Genomic DNA, 24437 nt, shown 5'->3' with positions numbered 1-24437 from the left:
TTTCAGGAACTGGTTATATTCAACGAATTTTTCAACTTGAGAAGTCATTGATATAAATACTTATAGGTAATACAGGGCTTTCCTGCGAAAAAGAAGTTGTGTTTTGTTCGATAACGTATTTTTATCCAATCTTCATAAATGGTGACCTCATTCTTTTTATCCACGATTTAAATTTGACTGTTTGATAAGCATTCACTTTTGTGGAAGATGGTGATGTACTTTTTTGGGTGGAAGATTGCTAGAATTGAGTACTTGATTTAGAGTAAACCCACAATAATGTTGTTTCTTATAATTTTGTTTAATAAAAATATAAATGATTTGAGAACTGTCTTGACTCATCCTTCTCAAATATTCCAATCTACTAATTCTCATCGATCCATTATTAAACAGTATATTTCATCAAAGACAGAAAATTCTCATTTGGTTAAATGAAGAAAATGCAGACAAGTGTAGTATTATGAGAATGCAGGCCTGGAATACCGTCTATTCAAATATGAAAAACTTCAATAACAGTCACACAAGCAAAGCACTGTTATATTTGATAGTTCCAATACTTCTCTTTCTCAATGACAAGTAAGGATGCTGAGTATTTCATAAGCCGTGTTTTTACTTTTATCTTGAGAGAACTGAAAAATATTTATGTTATAGTATAACAATTTTCAATTGAAGGTAACTCATATACAAATTGAACTGAGAGCTAACGGCAACAATGTTGGATGTTAGAACTAAATTCTTAGCGGGGTCATTTTTATTGTCTATGCATCGCCATTGTAAATAATTAAAAAGTAAGATGATTCCATAAAATTTGCCTCCCGTAACAAGATAGCTTCTGCATATCGATGATGTACGAGCGAATAGGTGAACCAGTTCGTTGAATACTTTGAAATATCGGTAAACTGATCAATACTTCCCAGGTCTATTATATTTGCGTCCTTAAAATGCCATAACTAGTCATTCGGTTTCTTCATTATCAAGCATCCTTATCTGCATAGGGGTAGTGTGTTCTGTTTCTTGTGAAGGTGACTTTGTTTTGTATTTATTAAATATATTTTATTATATTTATTAATTAGACTGTTATATTTATTAACTTTGAAATATAATATAGAGTTGGCCAATACTTGTTTTTCAAAATATATTATCATAAATTTTTCATATTCACACTTTATTGTGAGATAATTAGTTGACCTAGTCATAAAACTCAGGTATAAATGTTCGTTAAATTCAGGTATAACAGTCATTAATTAGTTCCTAGAATATTATTAGTTTCTAGGTAGATAGTAATATTTCAAAAAGTATATATAAATCACAATGTATGTAGAATTCAGTTTGTTAGTGAACACGATTGAAAAAGCTACTGTGCAGCGAAACACGTGTTGCGGATTTGTTAATCTATTCTAGTGAAAATCTCACAATAAAGTGTTTTTCAAAATACATCAACTTTAAAATAGTTTTTGAGGTAAATAAACAACTGACAAATAGCTGAATAATATGATTGAATTTTATTATTTTTATAGTATTAAGATGGATGCCGTAGCAGGTCCAAGTAATGTACAAAGAAAGCGTTAGAAGAAAAACAGATTGTCTGTAGAGTGTACGAAAATTTTAAAAATACACTCCGTACAGTGGAAGCTGTAGCCCAGTGTTCATTTTTAACGGGAATATCCGTGTCGACAATTGAACGCATTGTACGTGAAAAAAAGGTGACTGGGATTGTGCAAGCTCCAAAAGTACATTGTCGTGGTAGAAAAAAAATTGATTTGAATGAGTACCAGAAAAATGGTGTACGCTATATCATTCATTCTTTCTTTTTGGGAATAAAGCGCCAACCCTCGTATCCATTAGGACAAAGGTAATGGATAATGATCTCATTCCAAAAATGAGCAAAGAGAAGTTAAGGAAAATAATAAAAGAAGATTTAAAATTTATATATGACAAACGATCCCGTAAATCTGTCTTGATAGAAAGAGAAGATATAGTCTCATGGCGACGGAGATATCTTCGCTCTATTAGAAAAATGCGTTCTGCTCACAAAAAGATTAATTATCTGGACGGAACGTTGGTGAATGCTGGTCACACAGTATCTAAGATCTGGCAAGATACTACTGTAACTAGTTATCGTCAAGCATTTGTGGAGGGTTTATCAACAGGGTTACGCGGACCAACGGGTAAAGGGCAACGACTAATTGTCGCCCATATAGGTAGCGAGAGTGGCTTTTTAGACGATAGTGCAGTAACTTTTTATCCAAAAAAACGGGGGATTACCACGAAGACATGGACGCCCAACGCTTAGAAGGATGCTTTGAATCACTTCTTTCACGAGTCGAGCCAAATTCGGTAATAGTAAAGGATAACGCTTCTTATTACAGCCGATTACTTAGTAGAATAGCTGCCAACTATGACCACCAGAAAAGCAGACATGCAGAGTTGTTAAGGACAAAAAGGAATTACATTTTCCGATGACATGGTTAAAGCCGAGCTTATGAATGCGATTAAACAGCATCGTGACAGATTTCGCCAGCATGTGGTGGATACAATAGCTCGTGCTGAAGGCATCACCATTTTGAGTGAGACTTCCTCCTTACCATTGCGAGTTAAAACCGATAGAATTATTCTTGGCTCAAATTAAGGGTTACGTATCTCGTGAAAACGTGACATATAAAATTTCTGATGTCCAACGTTTATTAGAACTCGCAATGGAACGGATACGGAAAGAAGATTGGGCTAATGCTGTACCCCATGTGATCAAGGAAGAAGAGAAAATATGGAGATTGGGCGGGATGGTAGACACTGTTTTCGACCAAATAATAATAGATTTAAGTGGACTGGGGATTCCTCTTCGGACGAGTCAATGGATTCTGAAACTTCATAAGCATAACCTAGGTAATTAATTCTTTGCTTTGTAGTTCTCTTTCTATATAAAAGGAACATAATAATTATTTTGTAAATTTTTCTGTTTTTTTGAAATACTGTATTAGGCATAATAAGAAAATGTAATCAGTTTTACCATTGACATCAGGTAGCGCCACCTACTATAACAATTTTTACGTAATTACCTATGTGTTTAAATAAATAAAAATATTATTTTGGTACGCCTCTGCAGAGTTGGTAAGAGGATTATCTGTTGGTCACTTCAAGTGCGACGTCACTAATGAATCACCTTCAATTGAAAATTGTTATAGTATAGGTTGACCTAAACATGTTAAAGATTGTTTTGGCTTATGGAAATAATGATAACTCACGCCTGTATATTACAAATGACACAAGACAACTGTTTCATGGTAGAACTGTAGCCGGTCGAGTTGACGTGGATGGATGGTTCCACTCACTCAATCGACCGCTGTGTGAACCGATGGTTCGAGCCGTAAGGCCCGGACGATCGATTTTCATCTCCTATCGTCCAATCCGTGTTAGGAATCACACGTTAAAAGGTAATAGCACGCACAATTTTGGACTTTTGAGAGTTATCGTTCATAGGGGGGCGATATCTTGTTGAAACGCAGATTTAAAACGGATTTTAAACAGATTCTTACTTCACATAGGTCAAACTGGAAGAATATGTGAAGCATATATGAACGAACATAGAAACAGCTTCCAGAATAGGCATGCGTTCGAAGATGAATTCCAAACATTTTATTTCCGCAAAATTTGGAACTCAACTTCTGGAAAGTACGGAAATTAATGAATTCAAAAGGTTACAATATCAGTAACGACCAAATTGATTGAACACTTTGTCTCTGCTTAATATTTTCTTACCAGGATATCATATCTAGAATAAATGACTATATACTCGTATATGTATATTATTAACTAGCTTTTACCCGCGGCTTCGCTCGCATTTATGCCATTGAATAAGTGTCAGTACAATGAAGGTAAATCGATATAAGAACTATATTGTAATGCTTGGCTGGGATTATCAATTTTTAAAAATTATTACTTAACCTAACCCAACCTAACCTACTCTAACCTAACCTCACCTAACCTAACATAACCTAACCTATCGTAACCTAACCTAAAGTAACCAACAAAGTAGCTAGATTTTGCGATTTTTTGACAAACAATTTTTTTATCTTATATCGAAAAACAATTTTTGATAAAAAGTATCCTATGTTACTTCTAATACCTCCAAGAACATGTGTACAAAATTTCATGATGATCGGTTGAGTGGTTTTCGCGTGAAACCGTACGGCAGAACCGAACTCTTACCATCTGACCTGAAAGACCACTTACCATACAAACTAATCGGCTTCGTTAACAAGCTGGGTTTATTTGGTCGATTGTGAATAATTGTGAGCCACAATAAACCCTTGCGGGTTGCGGCGGAGGGTCGAATAGACCCACTCACTTTGGACCTAACCTAACCCTAACCATTTCGGGATATATCACCAGACAGCATTGTTTCGGCGTGATATTGGTTTCAAAAGTAGAATAGATTTGAGAAGTCAGAGATTGCATTCTATATTATTTTTTGTACAAAATTAATTAGAAATTATGTAGTGATAATTTTCACAATTATGGATATTATCTAGGCTTACAAGCTGTCCCAGCTGGACTTTTTTTATGAGGATATGTTTATGTTTCACACTGAAATATGTATTTCAAGCAGGTTTATGAAGAGAGATTCATTTTTCCCACAAAAATGCAAACTAAAATAATTAGACTAAGTTTTGAAAACCCTGTAGAAACTATAACAGAATCACTACTAATTACTATCGCTTTCAATTTGAGAAGCTTCGCAGAAGCTTGGAGTTGTGCCAAACTTTCACCAATCTTGAAAGTGATTAATTTCAATAGACTATTTCAATAAAATGAAATGTATTTCAATGCCATTTCTGTAATAACTTATTAACATGCACTCAGGATTTCGATGATAAAAACTCAACTGAAATGAGATCTTACTTGATGACGTTGAAAAAGTCTTTGTAACCTTCTACTATACTCGCTCTTTAAATGGTCGACATTACTACTTACGCCGGGTTTCATGAACCCGTTTCTACAGAGGGATTGCTACCTCTTCTGCATCCTTTTTCGAACCCTTTTTTTTAACTATGTTAGTTGGGATCAACGCTTCCTACTGAGTATATACTCAAATTCTCTCAACAGTAATCTTCTAAAAATAGTGTATTTTTTCTATTGAATGTATAAGTTATTCGGCTATTGCTTTCAGCAATATTCATCAATGTTTCTTGCTAGTCGTATATGTAGTACAACGTTTATTAATATACATTTTTTCCAAACAATTTCATCATCAGTCATGCATCCATCTTGTTTCATATCATTTTCTGTGCTCTTTCCAGATGTTACTCTTGATTAATCGTCAATGGGGGAAGCATCGGCTTCAAATCCATCAGCAATAAAAAAACACAACAGACCAGAACGCGTAATAATTCAAAAAATACACAACCAATAGATACATTTCAAGACTGGATTCAAATTGTAGGTTTGTATTACGAACATGGAAAATTTGCAATACACGAGTATTGTGTTTGTCCGGGCAGAAATATAAGACATACGTATGTATTGGAATTGTCAGATAAATTCTTGGAAATTGATAACATGACCGTTCAGGAATAGTCAGTAACGAAGGCAATAATATTGCAGTTCTATCCTGATCGTTTCCTTGATGGAAAATATGCAAGCATCAGAGTAAGTGGTACGTACAAATGTTTTCAAAATCCTCCGACACAAATTCCGCCCATACAAAATGAATAAAGATGATTTCGACAGAAGAGTTGAATTTCGTGAGATCCTTTCGGAACGCGATGACCGTAATCCAGCTTCGTTTAGATGAATGAACCTTTTATCTGAAGTAAGTAAATCGTCAAACTTCCGAAACTGGAGTGATTCAAATAGCACTGTGGCACGTCAAAATGCACACCTAATGTCCCCAAAAACTAAATGGTTCGGCAGGAATTTTGAGTAACTAAAATATAGAACTATTATTTTCGAAAGCAAATTTTAATTTACTGAAGAATGATCGATAAATCATGAGTTTTACAGGTTGTAAAAGGCAAGTTTAAAGCATCATAAGATTGAATTTTCTTCTTTATCTGATTCTTCAGATACTTGTTCTCAAGTATTTTTATAACTCCTCCCGAACATATCAAAACGACCATTGGTGACAGCATTGTTGGTGTTTAGACCAAACGTATTCTTTAATAGTCCCTCACCCACTCACTCCTTCATTTATATTGAAAGCATGGTGATGACATTTTCTTACATCCAAATAAGTTTTACGGAATTATTTACACCAAACTTTTCAATGTTCTTTTTTTGAGACAAATTATTTATCTCCACACCGACTTCTACACTTTTTATAAAAGTTACATAGAATACAACCTAATCGAAACCGATATAGCAAAGCATATATGTGTTGCAAAATAAATTTTTTCTCTTCAAACAATGATACAGTGATATAAGATATAATTAAAAATGGAGCCTGTCGAACAACTATGCAAACAGCTGCTCACAACTTGTATTTCGCCTGTTTAAGTACTACTTTCAAATATTTCGAAAAGTTATTATTTTTTACAAGTTTGCGTCATTTTTTTTGCAGGACACCTGATTCTTTCTTGATGAGACTCATTCGTCTCTTGATGATGCTAACTTAATTAGCGAAACGCGCGTCGAGAGACAGTAGGTACATATTTTGTTGAGGAAAAAGTATTCTCAATAGTTTCAATAAGCCTAATTTTCAGTACACAATTTTATTCGAAAGTAAAAAAGAGATTATAATTTATGTAATCAGAACATTAGGAGTACCAAATAAACGGTACTGCGTGGTGACTGTCTGACTGACGGTGACGGTGCGATTTTTAAAAGAGGCTGTATCGTATGTATTATCTGAAAACACCTCAACCGGATTGCGAAATAACTGAAACCTCAGTACAAATTTCGCAAATAGCAGAAATCGGTCCCTGATAGATATTTGATGGAAGTAACCAGCTGATGAAGATGATTATTATATGATTATATGGATGAGCGGTTTTTCATTGTATTATCCTGGACCTTCTTCGGGAACAATTGTAAGTTAAGACCATCGACATAGGTTTATGGTTATGTCGATGGTTAAGACCCTCGATTTCCTTTAGCTCACTTTGTATCAATCAAATTCATCTTCAAAATCATTTTATATGGGTTGTCTTTTTTTTGGGTTGTCTTTTTTTTTTCGTCAACTTAATTCACAATATACTTTCTTTGGAGCCACAATTGGGGAGACTGGGAACAGTTGATACCTTTTTTTAATATTTTCATTTACTATCCTATTGTTACTATTATTACTATATAATCTATGATACCAGACGATGTGAAGTTATCTACCACTTTAGAATATTTTGCCTATCAAATCTATTTTTCACTGCTTGATCGCCCCCTTTGTAGTAGTGTCTTGTGGAAAAAATTTAGAATGCAAGCAAAGGCTTTTTACAAGGTTTGGATTTTAGGAGAGATCCTCTTTAGCGGAAGACTATTTTTTATATTTCTGTAGTATGAGCAGGGCCGGATTTAGGGAGGGCAGGCGGGGCTACTGCCCGGGGCCTCCATATTAGAGGGGCCCCCAAAATAAAGATTAAAAAATATCCAAATCGATATATCAGAAAGCACTCACTCAGCAAGTTTCAATTTATTATCAATGTTTGATTTGATCGAGCATTTCAGTGGCAAAACTATTTTTAATGTGTAATTTGGAATTTGCACCCATGAGTTGAAGAAAAATAAAATAATTGAAAAACAACCGAAAAACGGTTGACCCTGCAGGCCAGCCTGCAGCTCCGGGAGCTAGATTTCAGAAGTTCCATTCCTCAACGCGGTAATTTATTTTTTAATAAATTGTATTTGACTTCAACAAATCACTTCATTCTCTTTGTTGAAATAATGTTATTTGCTGACAATACATTTTTGCAAGACTTGACAGAAAAAAAATTATTTCTTCTATTTGAAAAATAATTAACAATTAGAGGCCTCTACTCCTTTGTTGTCCCCCGAACCCCAGACTTCCAAATTCCGTCCTGTATATGAGCATAAACAAATGAGAGAAATTATATTGAAATACAATTACTTATGGAACGAGTTCTTTTGGACTGTGTATTAAATAGGTTATTACTTAAAAAAAAAGAAAACAGAACCTACATTGGCTTTATAATACGGTAACAGATTCAATAATACAAATGATCCACAAGTACCTAAGTATGGAACGCCGTTTTACTTTTCTTTGTCACAAATATTCACTCCTCAATTTATTCAACTAACAATTTATTTGTTTGAATTTGTTCGAAACATTAAAAACGATTGTTCCCAAAATTTTTTGTATTTTAAATGATTTAAAAAAGACTAATGAAATAACTTGAAGCTTTTATTGATTCCGAAGAAAAATATTGTTTCAGAGTATTGGAAAATGAAACGCCAATTTACTATATATTATGCTGAAAAATAATCTATATACATATACTTCAACTTAGCAATGAACAAACATTCTTATTCAATAGTCAATGGAATGTATTATTCGAGTAAATTCAACAAACGTTTCAATTCCGCATATATTTTTGGCCTTTGAATAAAATGTTTAGTTATTTATATGACTGTTGAATTATAATGTAACTTTAAATTCACTTTCTGAAAGTAAGTTTGGGAATAAAATTTCAATATATTTGAATTACTGTCAAAGTTTTCCCATGAGACATTGTTGGTAATAAAAATAGACTTTCGTTTGTCTGAAAATATAGTAAATTAACTTTCCATACTAAATATTTTTCTATGAATAATATTGTTATATTTCAATTTTATTGAATATGTTGAATATTTCGAACATTCACTTCAGTGCATTCAATTTAAAAATTGGTTACAACTTTTGCGCAAAACATTCTCAAGCAAGTATCATTTTATTTCATGAATCTTTTTAAAAAGCTAATTTCTGACAAAGGATGAAATTTTTTGATGATTTAAAAAGTTTGTTGTATTTGAAAGATACATTTAAAACAGTTGTTGATAATTTTAATTCGGCGCTGGCATCGAGCGGATTTATCAAGAACTTCAAGTGTTACATATGGCAACCTGCTAGTTCATTTATAGTACGACAAAACGCCGTTCAACTGTGGTGCCGAATAAAAATTATCAACAATCAATTTAATTCATGTATTACTGAAATTCAACAAAGAAAATAATTCAGCTCATTTCAGAGGCATATTAATAATTGGTATTTTGTAAAAATGAATTGTTTTGACTGTTGCATTTAGGTGATACATGCAGGCCGTAGCGAAAAGAAAAACCAGGGGGGCGAGGGAATCCAAATTTTCCCAATCCCACCAGCGAAATTTCCCAACTTTCGAAGAAATGAAAGCCGCGGGATTAGTTACTACTATAATATATTAATTTTTTTACTTAGCTATCCAAAGATTGGCTGAATGCTTATGCCCGTTAGGGTATGCACAAACAAAAAAAAAATGTTGGAGATTATAAAAATAATAATGGGAATTATTCTACTTTGAATCAAGGTCTTTGGTCTTCCACCATATCCACCATGTATAGGAATATTCAATACAAATGAAAGGAAACAACCTTTGAATAATATTGTGCTTATTGTTTTCTACTATTAATTTTTCTATCTTCACGGCCCGAAATTTCCTAACTTTTCCAAGTCGAAAAAAGAAAAAACAGCGAAACGTTGGGAATTTAGTAAAATTGTCACTTCAAAATTTGTGGACTGTTCAGGACTGTTTTCTTACTTGGGAGAAATTAAACTTTTTTGAAGATTTCAAACAACTCACAATTCTCTTCAAGTTATGCATGTTGGGAAATCCTAACCTTCTCATGGTTCTTTCCTTTTTCTTATTACCTCCCCTTTTCTTTTCCCTCATTTTTATTTTTTTTTATTTTTATTAATTTTTTTACTATTATTTTTTTCTATCTTCATGACCCAAAATTTCCCAACTTTTTCCCAAGTCGAAAAAGCAGGGGGGGAGGCTCTCCTCCATCCCCCCCATGTCGACGGACCTGGATACATGAATTAAATTGACTGTTGATAACTTTTATTCGTCGCTGCGGTCGAACGAATTATTACCGTACTATGACGGAACGCCATACATAATGCAGTTGAGTAGTTCCACAAAAATACGCCCGACGTCAGCGCCGAGTAAAAAATATCAACAATCAATTCAATTCATGTATCACTGAAATTCAACAAACAAAATAATTCAGCTCATTTCGAAGAAATATTAATAAAAAGTCGTAGCACACCGTTTTACTTTCTACTGCTATTTTGTAAAAATGAATGGTTTTGATTGTTGCTTTTAGGTTAGGTGATACATCACTAGACTATCATGTTGCCAGATTTAAAAATTCAGCTTCTGCAAAAATCCGCTCGATGCTAGCGCCGAATTAAAATGATCAAAAATCGTTTTAATTCATGTAACTATAATTATCAACAAACAATTTTATTCATGTTTCACAGAAATTGTAGTAAATTATTCGATAGTTACAAGAAAAGTATATATGACAATCATTTACTTCAAAACATTTTTAACAATGAATCTATATTATAACTGTTCGCAACTTTTCATCAAACAAATTAATTCATGTAACATTTTAAATCAAGTGTCATTTAAAATAGAACAAATTTTGCGAACAATTGTTTTTAATGTGTCGAACAAATTCAAACAAATAATTTGTTAGTTGAATAAATTGAGGAATGAATATTTGTGACAATAAAAAGTAAAACGGCGTTCCATACTTACTTGTGGATCATTTGTATTATTGAATCTGTTACCGTATTATAAAGCCAATGTAGGTTCTGTTTTCTTTTTTTTTTAAAGTAATAACCTATTTAATACACAGTCCAAAAGAACTCGTTCCACTAAAAACTGAAAATGACACATTTCTTCTATACCAGAAGAACACCATCCATGCACCAAATGGGTTGTAGCATTTAAGGTGTGAGCAAGCGTATACCTGTCATTTGAATTGTGAATAGGTAGTAGTATTTCTGTGATTCGTGGGAAGGAACAGAATTGAATGGATATCGAATATCCACCTTCTATTCCTCAGATTAACAATTTTTAGGCTTAACGATGAGGTGAACTCATCTAAAATGTGATAGCTTCATGGTTTACAGAATTGAAATGGTGGGAACAACATTAAAAAAAATCCGAAATGAGAGTCTCAATTCAAACATACGAAAAGACGTTCTAAACATCAAAACCGAAGAACATTGATGAACACTTTGTGCAAGTCATCCACGTATGTAGATGACTTCCCTCAGACAACAACCCTCAGACAACAAACAGTCGAAACTTGTGCGAGCTAAGAACTAACGAGGTCTCACCTTTTAACGTGTGATTCCTAACACGGGATGAAGAACTTATTTCATCAACATTTGGAAATCAAACATTCATGAATACAATTCAATACGAATGAAAGTCTTTTAAAAAAACGTGTACAATTTTTGTCCACGCTGTCGATATTTTTCTGTCTGTTGAATCTACTTTTGGAGATCGACCAAACAGGTGTTGACTTTAGGCAAATAAACATGCATTACTAGAAATGTTTAGTTCAGATTTAACAGAAGAGTGTACAATATAACTAGTTTGTCAGTAATAATGACTAACCGTTTATTGATTGACAATAATCCGTGTATTAAAAATTTATTTTGAGCAATATGTCACAATTACCAGCTCACATATTTAAAGCGTACAATTGCACAAACAATAACAGAAATATTTTTTGGCAAGTCTCCCGTGATAAACGTTGAAAACCATTAATTTGATGCCTTAGTAATGCTAGCATCATGAAAACAATATGGTATTTAGTAAATATTATTCGGAAAATTTCAATGTCCTTAAAATAACTTGTTTTTCCAGAAGATCACTTCAGCAAACTGATAAATTTGAAATTTTGGCAAGACTTTTGCAAAATTTGCGAAAATTGCTGTACTGAGAAAAAGCTCAATATCAGAAAATAAACTGTGCTTGGCACTTATCTGCTTGACTATCAGTTTTGAAATTATTCAACAATCAGTTATGGTTTTCAGAAATGAAAGGAATTTGTTTTCTACAGTCTGAAATGTGTCTCTCGTGAAACTGAAAAATTGAGATTGAACAACCTTGAACAATATACTGAAAACCACTTAATGCATGTTAAATGTTTGAAAAATCAAAGTTGAAGTGTGATAATTAGGTATACGAAAGAGATTTCTTATTTGAATTGAAGGGGTTATATTTTTAGAAGTGATTAATTTTTAGGAAAAAAGTTTATGACTTTCTACTACTCCATCTTGATACAAAAAATGTGGGAATCTTCCAAAAAAAGGAAAGAAGTAATCTACCAGTGAGGATGACGGTGTTCCATGTAAGTGCAATTTGTTACCATTCATTCAAAGTAGAACTCCTGTGAATGATATCTGATTTTATTCCATAACGAATGTTTGGAATTCAAACTGAGTAGAGAAAAGTATCTTCTATATAATTCAGTGTTCATATAAAAGTATTTGTTTAGAAAGAATATTTTTCTTTCGTGTAATTCAATGTTTCTATGAAAGTAGTTGTTTCAGGGGGGCTTTCTTCTAGTTTCTGTCTGAAAGTTGCTTCTTTGCATGATCTAGGTACACATCCATGTATAGAGTTATATTTTCAAATTGATTACTTCCTTCCTTTCTTTGGAAGATTCCCACATTTTTCTGTATCAAGATGGAGTAGTAGAAAGCCAAAAACATTATTTCCCAAAGATGTCTTATGTATTTTCAAGAACCCTCTGAAAGATATGACATATTTTTTGGGAAAGAACGTTTTTGGCATTAGCTACTCCATCATGATACAAAAAATGTGTGAATCTTACAAAGAAAAGAAGGAAGCAATCAATTTAAAAAAAACTAACTCTTCACATAGATGTGTAGATCATGCAGAGAAGTAACTTTCAGACACAAACTGTAAGAAAAATCCCTCCTGAAACAGCTACTCTCATATAAACGGTGAATTAAACGAAAGAAAAATTCTTTCGAAACAAATACTTTTATATAAACACTGAATTATACAAAAAACACTTTTCTCTACTCAGTTTGTATGCCAAACATTCGTTACGGAATTAAATCAGATATTATTCACAGGATTTCTACACAATATACCAGAAAGTTAAAAATTTCACTAACATGGAACACTGTCATCCTCTCTAGTATACATCGATGTTTCGCCGTAAGACACTTGCCTTAGAGCTCTTCAGTACCAATCTGGATAACATTATAAGAAAAACACACAATTCATTCATAAATTACGATTTTTTATGTCAGGGGATAAGTTTGATCTACATATGTCATCGATTACATCGTAATGACATTCATTCTCCTAATATCTGATTAAATCCCAGCCGAAAGGAATCTTGTTTGAATTGTGACTCCTTCAATTTAACAATGACATATCTTTCGTTAATAACCACATAACACATTCTTCTTACCCCTGCTAAAAATATTACATTACATCATATCTGTTTAAAATCTGTTTTTCCGTTAATCAGCTGTCGCCCCCATACGAACGACAACTCTCAGAAGTTAAGAAACTTGTGCGAGCTAAGGACTAACGAGGTCTTACCTTTCAACATGTGCTACCTAATGATAATTTGGGGTTTATAACCTTCCATAATCTGAAAGTGTGAAACTTTGAATTATAAATACTTTTGTAACTGAAATTTGTGTTATATTTTGCGGAATCTCATGAAACATGTACTGTCTCACATTAATGATAAAAAAATTACCACGTTCATTTTCTAACCTCAAGAATACTCGTTTACCAAAATTTTGGGCGGAAAGTAGTACCTACTCACCCCGAGTTCAAGAAGTGGTTCTTGAGTACCTGGGCAATCAGAGAAAGGGGCTGTCTGGTAAAATTTCTCAGTGAAAATAATAATAATAGTTTTGCATACATTGACCCGTTATTACTTGACGAAAATAACCGTTTTTTTTGTCAAGGATATTACAATTTTTGTTCATTTCATGAAATTACGGCAGAAAAATTTAATGATGGTGAGATTAGATGAAAAACTCACAGTAAATGAAGTTATCAGCTTGTGCGTGGTATGGTTGTGGGCAATCACTTAATTCTGTAAACGGTGAATATTGAATTACAATAATAAACTAGTAGTAGTATCAAACAAATCACTCTGTTCTGATTGTAAAACTTCCATGGAATAATATCTACACCACCTTCGATAATGGCATATTCAAAAATCACACTTCAATGTATTATTTCCACTTGAATGTTTACAAAACAGCGAAACACGTGTCGCGGTTTTATAAACGTTCAAGTGGAAATTTCACATTATATTGTGTTTTTTGAATACTTTATGATGAATTTTCATCAAGTTTCAGTCAGTTCTATCATATTCTTCAATACTCGTTTACTATTAGAAGAATCCATTGTATAGTGAAACATGTGTTGTGGATTTGTAAACTAAATAGTGAAAACCTCATTGTGAAAGTATCGGACAATTCATCATGTCACTTTGAAATCTTACAGACTATGAATTTTAGTTTGGAAAAACTTGCAAATGGAATATGTCATTGAAATGATAAATACGAAGGTTTTATTAATGTTTGAGCTGAAATATCAAAATATGCCTATTGCCTATATGCCTATTGTAACTTAAGTTTTCACAGCAAGCTTTGACAACTTCTAGTATTATGGGAGTACCGCAAAAAATCCCGGAAATTATATTTTCTCTTTCAAATGTTTCTGAAAAATCTTTCAAAACAGCAATTTGTCGAGTGATATTTTCAGTTAATTTGTCAATTATCTAAAATTCTAAGGCTATAAGCAGTCTCAGAATATCCTTTAAACCGAGTGATGCTTTTGGCTCAAGTTTCATTCTATTCGTCAACATTCAGGATTGTTGACAGTCGTTTCCATTTCGAGTGACTTTCTCAACATTGGCACGAATAGTTGACAATACTCGCCAACAATTTCTGTCGGCGCTACGTTGATAAACTCAAAATGAACGACCAACATCAGTCCGGATTAATGACAAATATAGTCAGATATTTCCTATTGAATTTGAAACATTTAGATTGACTGCAGTTTAGGATTTGGTGAATGCCGGCATAAAACAACTACTTTCAGGTTAACAACACAACAGATACTGATTGGTGTAGCTTCATTAAATATAGACAAATTCAATTGACACATTCCGCAGAGAAATCCAACCTAGTCTCCAGATTTTAAACAGACAGATCTAAAATGTAATATTTTCCCAACTTATCAATAAAGTTTATCTAAAAACTTTTCTACTTCTGTTAAAATCATTTTGGGTGATTTTCAAACTAAAAGGTTCTGTAAAATCGTTAATACCTGCAGTAAACTATTTCAATAACAATAATGAAATATCAATTTATGATCTAATAAGGAAGTTCTGGCTCCTATAGACCGCCCCACGTCTACGCCTTCGTTGCATATCAACGCCCTATAAAATACCTTTTCACTGCAACATACTGTAGAGATGAGAATTGTTTTCTCACACAATCCACATTTGGTAGTAAGACTTTTTGTTCTGCGCATTAAAATACCCTTCAAAACTAAAACTTCATGGAAATTCAATAGCATAACCAGACGTTCTCCGTTTATTTCTGAACGAATTGGAACAGGAAACAGAACCATTAAATGAAACGTTGATGCGTGGGCGTAATTTCGAACATACGTTTCTTTCTCACTGTGGAGAAACCAAAATATATTTCGACTTGACATTATATCATAACGCTTTTCTTTTTTTAAGGGAAACATGAAAATGTTCTCTTTTAATTAATATATTAAGTAGCTACTTGACGGCAATAACAAAATTTTCAGAAAAAAATTACGGAGTGTGCTATATTTTTTTCACAACTGCCTCAATAAAACTAGTATGAACTAGGAAAGCATTCTCCATTGATAAATTTTGGTTGTGTACAAATTGCCATTGGCCATAGTGATTAATTCTTCAGTTGTACCAATAAAAGTTTTTTCTCCCTCTGAGTTGATGTTTATACTCCTAAGCATCACTTTCAGCTGGTTAATCACTCGGCTAGATTTAATTATTGGGGTCTTTTGAAGAGTTTTCAAATTATTCATTATAATGAGTCGACAAGCTATTGGTCCTCTGAGTATCCACTGTATTATTGAAATTGTTTTTGTAGTTGCCAGCAATTTGATGTTCTCAAATTTCATACCGAGAGAAGTTTGGTTTGCTTTCGTACCCTTGTCTTTATCAATCTTTTCGTGGTTGCAACACTATAATAGGGGAGCCCAAGCGGGGATTTCAGGATTTACTAAAGCGCGGCAGATTAATATACAGGGGGATACCTTGTACCCTGTTAAGTACCTCCACCAAATATGAACTCCATATATAAGGCCACCTGTGAGGGATAAAGGATCAGATTATCAAAAAAAAATTGATCATCAGACATTCTCGAGTGCGTCAGATTAAGGTAGGGTGAGTTGATTACCTGCTAAAAAGTGTATATTCCAGTAATCTGACAAGTTGAGAGTGACGTAAAGAAAGGGGAGGGCAGCAGAGTTGTAAAAAATAACGTCATTTCGACATTCTCGAGCGTAGCTAATTTATTTTTATTTTGAAGGAAATAATTCAAGGATAACGAAAAATATATAATCTGACGATTTCCGCAAGCCGAAATAACAAAAAATTCGTCGATAAAGTTTAATGCGTGCAGCTGTGTGATACTTATATTTTCCTCTCCGAGTTTCTATTCCTCTATTCTCTATTCACTTTTTCTCTATCTATTTGTTGCCATGACGCCATCACAGCTGATCACAGAGACTTGTTCGTGATGAAGATGATTGTCAATTAATCAATTAATTGATGGATGTAGCCGTTACTACGTGGTGGGAAATCATAATGAAGAAAAGAGAAATTGAACTTTCTATGTTTTTACCACTTTTATTTGTACCTAACGTTACTGCAGTTTCGTTCTATAGGGCCATTTTCATACTTATACAATATATAAGGACATTTGTTTCAAGGTGGTTGACAATGTTTCGTGGTGTATTTCATCAGTTCGGACTTCCATTGTCTAATATAATATAAATTGATTTGAAATGCCTGAAAAAAATAAAAGATTAACCGAAAATAACTATTTTATTAAAACAAAAAACTGAAATTACAAAGATATAACATACAAACTACAACCAGAAAATAAAAAATTGAAATATCAATAAAAGCTGAAAATTAAAAAATATTATTAACAAAAATGAAAAATAAAAATCAAAAGATTCCAAACCAAGTTACGTCACGACGTTTCGATTGTTAGTATCCACAATCGTTATCACCCGAAGACGATTGTGGATACTAACAATCGAAATCTTGACGTAACTTGGTTTGGAATCTTTTAATTTTTAATTTTCATTTTTGTTAATGATATTTTTTAATTTTCAGCTTTTATTTAATATTTCAATTTTTATTTTCTGGTTGTAGCTTGTATGTTATTTCCTTGTAATTTCAGTTTTTTGTTTTAATAAAATTGTTATTTTCGAGTAATCTTTTATTTTTTTCAGGTATTTCAAATCAATTTATATTATATTAGACAATGGAAGTCCGAACTGATGAAATATATAAGGACATTTTCAAACTTATACAATATATAAGTTTGAAAATGTCCTTATAGGACGAAACTGCAGTAACGTCAGTTACAAATGAAAAAGGTAAAAACATGGAAAGTTTCATTTCTCCTCTCTTCATCAATTAATCAATTGATTATAAAAATTAATTTGTTTTGAGCATTTTTTAAAAATTATTTTCTCATAAATAAAAGTATTCTACTTAAAAAACATATACTTATTTATTTGCAAGCTATTTCCTGAGCTTTTCAATCAATTAAGTTCAATGAATTAAAAAAAAATAAAATAAAATGAAAATATTGTTTTTGTCAGATTAAGCGAATCCCTCTAGATATTCGTCAGATTATGAGACAGCACGTGTAAAACATAAAGATGAACCACATATATCTCAATATGACGCGCTTGAGTATTTCAAAATGGAGAATTTTGTTTGCACATCATAATAATGGCCGCGAGTTAGCTTCAGATCGAAATCGTCAGATTATTGAATGAAATTTTTTTTTGTTGCACTTAACACCCCCTCAGAAAATCTGACGCGCTCGATTACATTTTTTTCTTTTCACTTTTAACCCTTACGTACAACCTCCCACATCATGCAAACGATCAGATTAACATACCAACATTATTAAAAATACGTAAATATCTGACGCGCTCGAGTATGTCCATGCAACAGTATTTTTTACATATTTAAAAATCTATAGCCGCTTTCCCCACCGATGAAAAGGTATATATTATATAACATTTTTTTCTTCTTATCATCTAAGCTTTGCAACCTAATATGTCTCAATGACGCTCGAGTAAATCCCTATTTTGCATCGTGGGCTCCCCTGCTACTATGAGTGCAGACTATGCGACAGGCATCCTTTGACGTTCTCAGGCAATCCCTATGTTTTATATTCATGTTAATAAAATCTTCTTCACACCATTGATAAGGCGTCTCGCTACATAGTTGCTTCCTCAGTTGGACTGAGTCTAAGCATCTGTGGAAGATACTGTGTTGTGAAATGAGTCTTCAGAAAAGTCACTAGTGTGAAAATGGTTTAATTACGGATAGCGTTATTGATTTCCATCAAGTAATGGGTCAGTACATTAATAATTTCTATTTTTTGTCTATTGGAAAACCGTTTTCACATCAAATCATCCGGATATATAGCCTATGCTATCGGTAACTTTTGAAAGAAACCCTTCTCTAGAATATTCTTACTGTGTATTAAGTATGGATCATTCTTATTTCATCGTTTATAATGAATCATTCACCACTTTGTATACTATTCGCTTTCAAAGTTCCAGTTGCTTCAATTATGCACAGTTGACTGGAAGCAGACACATAATACAGACCGATGTTTAAACAAAAGAGTTCAATCACCACCCAGGCCAGAAGATATGGATAATGATCCTACTTATCAAAAAAGGTTAGGAGAATTGAAAAGGAACTAATTTTGAGACAGACCATCATTTTGTGATGACAGCTTTTTGGTTTTCTACTCCTCCATCATCCAACAAAAACTATGGGCAGCTTCCAAAGAAAGGAAGAAATGAAATAACTACAAATCAAAGTTTATATAGATATGTATATCATGCACAGACGTTTTTTTCAGATATAAACTGCAAGAAAAACCCCTTCGAAATAATAATTTTCTTATAAACACTAAATCACACGAAAGTAAGAATCTTTTCGAAACGACTAAGTTATTTCGAAATTAACTAATGAACTAACTCCAAACGTTTGTTTTGGAATTGAAACAGGTATCATTCATAAGAACGCTACAAGACACTTGTCTTGTCACCATTTTGAATACGAATCTCTAGTTTCTTTCATAACATTTCATTATCATGTGAAAGTAGTTGTTTCGAAAGGGTTTTTTCCAGTTTGTATCTGAAAGAAACTTCTGTGCATGACATATTTTTGTGGATATCTTATTTCTTTCCTTCTCTGAAAGTTTCCCAAGTTTGGTACTTCAGCCAATATGAAGATATATTGTGTCCTTCGAAAATATATCAATACTCAACTTATGCAGTTGAAATCAAATTTCTTATTTAACATCGTATACCTACTTTTTACAGTTGATATTCATGAAAAAATATGGTATTACAAAAAAATATTGTTAGAATGTAAATTTTAGAGATTTTCTGGCCTCCATATCATTCACATATTTCAATAATTTTTTCGAGATCCTTTGTTATTATTTGTTAATCACTGAATACATTTTAGGGGGAATTTGGAATTTCTTGGAGTGATTATAGAATTAATAGAAAAATTAAATTGAAAATTGCTAGTTTATGGTAGGTCGTGAAAAGTAGTAAAAAATTTTTGAAATCTTGTGGGTGAAAGAGAACTTGTTTAGGAAAATGTAAAAATCAACAATTTTATGTCAATAACTGTTATCTTATATATCTCAACTGAATGAAAATAAAGAATATTTTATGTTGAGCAATTATCACAAAAAAAATTATAATCTTTCTATAACTCACCATCCAGAGGGTGAGGGTGAGTAAATAAGTTCACTGGTTGTTAATAACTAATAAATGAATAAAATAACTATTTTAACAAGTGTCTTAGTGAACAAATATTTGTTGCCATGAATTTGGCCACTTCTACAGAAAACGATATGCTGAAAAATATTTCAATCAACTGTTAGGTATAGGTCACTTTTATAATTTGTTTTTATCAATTTAAGGTTGTGTTCTTGAGGGAATGATAGTGAAAGTACTCAAAAATTATGAAAATATTATTCAGCTATTGAAATCTATCAATAGTGACTATCTGAAGGGCTAAAAATAGATGACCAGACGATACGGGGGTAAAAAACTGTTTAAGAAAATTAAATTGTTTTATAGAAAATAATGAGTTCATTTTATGATTGTTTTTTATGTAGGAATTGTAATCAAATATTTCGTTAAAATCGAATAATATTTGTAATTTGTGGTCACTTCCGAAAAAAAATATTTTCTACGCTTACAAATCGTTTTGTATAAAACACTTATTTTAGATAGACTAAAAGTTATCACTTACGGCAGACATGATGGAAACTACGGTTGCGAAAATGAAACAATAAAACTTGGTATCACCAAAATGTTGGGGAGAAGGACAGCTACTGCAAGAAAATGTTATTCTTCAGCTTTATATATCAACTAAAAATAAATTTTATGAGTGCAGTGATTTATAACATGGGTGTCTATAACTCTTCTTCTTAATGGATTATAAAGGCCCCACCGTTTTGTTCTGTTTTCCAGACCAATACTCAAGAATAATAATAGAAAATGTAGCCGATTAGAAACCAGCATCTGGGGAAACTTCATCGTGACTTTCTGTTTACAAATTTTTACTCGAAATGTTAAATTTAGCTTTGTGTGTTTGTCCTTATGTATTGCAAACAAAATAGTCATTCAGCGGAATTGAATTTATAACAGAACCAAATAACTTTCTGGCAACTTCCCATTCCGTTCAAAACTAAACAAACGAATGACATACAAGGGCGCATCATAATATTCATCAGGTAGGTAGTCTTTCTGAAAAATAAGTTGTACATCATCTGAAGTTTTTAGCACATATCAATTAACATTTATGAAAGAAAGGAAATGAAAAATATTCGTGTCTGATTTATCTCATCGGGTTTGCATTAACAAATTACCAAAATGAAAAAAGGAACATAATATTTATATTAGGGTAAGAGATCACATACCTGATAAAAGCTGTCTCGTACGTCTGTAACTATTGTTTCATATTTAACCCAGATAGCTCTCAGTTTGTATCTCCAAATTCTCGTAATAAAGAACCCCAATGTCCACAAGATATTATCAGGTGCGTGCCCCACCCCCCCCCCCCCATGACCATGACTACATAGAGAAAAAACTCGAACATTTCTTAGTTTCAAACTCAAAAATGATGGTGATGAAGACACAACTATGGGTTTTTATATCTTTATTCATTTTATATCTTCATCTTTATATATATATATATATATATATATATATATATATATATATATATATATATATATATATATATATATATATATATATATGTCTTCTAGTCTTCTAGCTTCTAGGAGCAAATTATCGAAAATAGGAAATGTCTCACTTCTATTATTGAGAGCATTATCTTTTTGGGTCGGCAGAATATTCCATTAAGAGGACAAACAAACAGTAGAGCTATTGAGATGACAATTTATGAAACTGGAGATATCGATATAGATGTATAACCTTCACCCACTGCGAATGAAGGGAATGTTAGAAAACTCTTACGTTTTCGCATCGAAAATGGAGATACTGTACTGAAAGAATATTGAAAAAACTCATCTTCGAAAACAACGTACATCAGCGGAAAAATTCAAAATAAACTAATCGAATTATGTAAATAGGATATTCTAACTACAAATGTCTGTCACACTCAGGTATGTTTCAAAAAACAAAATTTTCTAATATTTTGTTGGTTTTATAAATTGTCACGCCTCTAATTCATTGAATTTGTCTATTTCGAAGAGTCCATGAAAGAAATCATGAAAGAAGTCATCAGCTTTTTCAATTCATCTTCTAAAAGACACAGTGTTCTATTGCACGTCAATGGAAAGAAATTATGTGATACAGGGTGAGTTGAAAGACATGAATCGATTCAGCGATTTCAAGAAAGTTTTTCAAATATCATTGAATCCCTTGATTTGAAATCTAATTGGAGAGAGAGATTCCGCATCTAAAGCTGCTTGTCTGAAATTATTACTTATTTCCACCAACTTCATTATAAGTTTATGTTGTTTATCAGAAGTATTCGGACTCACAGTAAACTTGAGTAAAATTTTGCAGGCTAATACCATATATATTTGTACGCTGAGAAGATCATTACGAATGTTTTACAAACATTGCAATATAAAAGAGAGAAAGATGACGATCATTTCAATAAAATCTACAAAGACATATCGAAGATTCACGAAATGTTAGAGATCGACATTACTATGCTAGGGGTGGTAGGTAAACAAACCATGAGACCAAATATACAATGTAATAGTCCTAAGGATTATTATAGAATCACTGTCTATTTCCCTGTGCTTGATAGTGTTATAGAGGATTTGAAATTCAGATTCAATAATAAAGCTGTGTTCTATTTTTTAAATCTTGTACCTTCCATCTTCTTGGAACATTCACATGTACCTACAGCTGGAAAACTGTGAAAACAATTTGGTAGCATTTTTGCCCCAATTACTTGCAAGTGAATCTGAAACTTCTTTGTGCCGTAGATTTACATCAGAACTGGAACTATGGGTAAATGAGTGGAATAATTGTCACGAAAAATCTGATACTGGAATCGATTCATTATTGCGGTGTGATAAAAATATTTACCCATGAGCTGACTGAGACTAATATAATTTCAATTTTCATACTTATTACTCATTTTTCTTTTGCAATTTTTTGAATGATTTATTTTCTCTTCCTTTATATATACTTTTTCCCCATGTACAGAAATGAATTTGAATTATAAATATATATATATATATATATATATATATATATATATATATATATATATATATATATATATATATATATATATATAAAGTGGATAATCTTAGCGACTGGAGAAATGTACAGCAAAATAGATTAACGGGGTATCTCAGTTAAAAAATCAAAACTGCTCTACTTTGCCAAGCTTTCGCTTCTAATGGAAAGCTTCTTCAGGGCTATTAATTTATTGAGTTGTTGGTTTTTTTGCCATCGAAAAACATTACAATTCATACTTACAGTAAAAATGAGTGAAAAACAATAAATTGAACATATGAACTGACGGAGAAGGTAAACCATGTATAGATTATTTTGTGTTTGACAAATGTCATACCTTCACATAAATGTCATTTTTCAATGGGTATGACGATTTCATAATCTTTGACTTTAAGAAAGAGTTATTGATTGATACAATTTTCATTATTATCATGTTTTTGATGTAGTTCCAGTAAGTTACTGTATATATTGCTGAGATTATCAATGTCAGTTTTCTCATTCATACAAACAAAAGACTTATTAATTTCAACCATTTCAAGAAAAAGGCGTTTAGAAATATTTTTTTCTGTATGTAAAACTTTGATACCAGAGTAATTTGGTTTATGTCCTGTTTCTACAGAATGTTGTGCTAATGCGCATGATTTCTTATTAAGCTTTATATCACTTTTATGTGAAGTTATTCTAGAATTAAGAATTCTAGATGTTGTTCCAATATAATCCAAGTTACAGTTGTTACAAGGAAAGTTATAAATCACATTTGACTTTTTGGTAGTATCCGTTTTATCTTTCAATTTAGTATTCAAATTCTTTATAGTTTTAATATTTTTTTGGCATATTTTGATATTTTGTTCATTATGAAATAGTTTTATGATATTTGAAGATACATTTCCAAGGTTAGGTATAAATTTATAAAAAAATTGATAGGTAAACTATCATTACATACATCGGAATTTGTATTATTGCCAGTATTGAAAATTATTTTATTGAGAAATTTTCTGGGATAAGAATTTTCGATTAATATGTCTCTAAGAAGTATGAGATTTTTTTGCTTGAGGGAAGGGTGTACTAATTTTTCTATTCTTTCTTTCAAACAGAGTATTAAATTAATTTTAACTGATTTTTTATGAAAAGAATAGTAAAAATAACTGTTAATTCCTTGACTACTGATTGGTATGTCAAACGTACTAATTCAGGAAGATATATTAATTACTTCTGCGCAACATTAGTTTGCTACCTACTTGTTCAAAAGTATTGGAAAAAATAATGAGTTTTCAAATCAAATGCTTTTTAAATTCCTTTAATATTTCACCAATCAATCAGTCAGGATTTCGTAAAGAACACAGCTGTACAACTGCTCTCTTGAAAATAACTGAT

At 32.1% G+C, this 24437-nt stretch overlaps 2 protein-coding genes across 2 annotated transcripts in view; both read right to left on the bottom strand.

The window, feature by feature from the left end:
* The window catches only part of TpnC73F (Troponin C at 73F), a 30063-nt gene extending 9317 nt beyond the window's left edge, over positions 1–20746 (bottom strand). Inside the window, exon 1 of the mRNA XM_074175370.1 lies at positions 20587–20746. Within this exon, the coding sequence (XP_074031471.1) occupies positions 20587–20595 (9 nt within the window). The 5' untranslated portion in view covers positions 20596–20746. The remainder of the gene's footprint in view (positions 1–20586) is intronic.
* The window catches only part of LOC111502746 (annexin B11-like), a 129069-nt gene that overhangs the window by 3416 nt on the left and 101216 nt on the right, over positions 1–24437 (bottom strand). The window lies entirely within an intron of this gene.

This window comes from Leptinotarsa decemlineata, unplaced genomic scaffold (genome assembly GCF_025532065.1).
Source record: "Leptinotarsa decemlineata unplaced genomic scaffold, Ldec_3_MD MMD2_tig00001019_RagTag_RagTag, whole genome shotgun sequence".
Taxonomy (NCBI): domain Eukaryota; kingdom Metazoa; phylum Arthropoda; class Insecta; order Coleoptera; family Chrysomelidae; genus Leptinotarsa; species Leptinotarsa decemlineata.
This window is presented reverse-complemented; position numbering and strand designations above follow the sequence as displayed.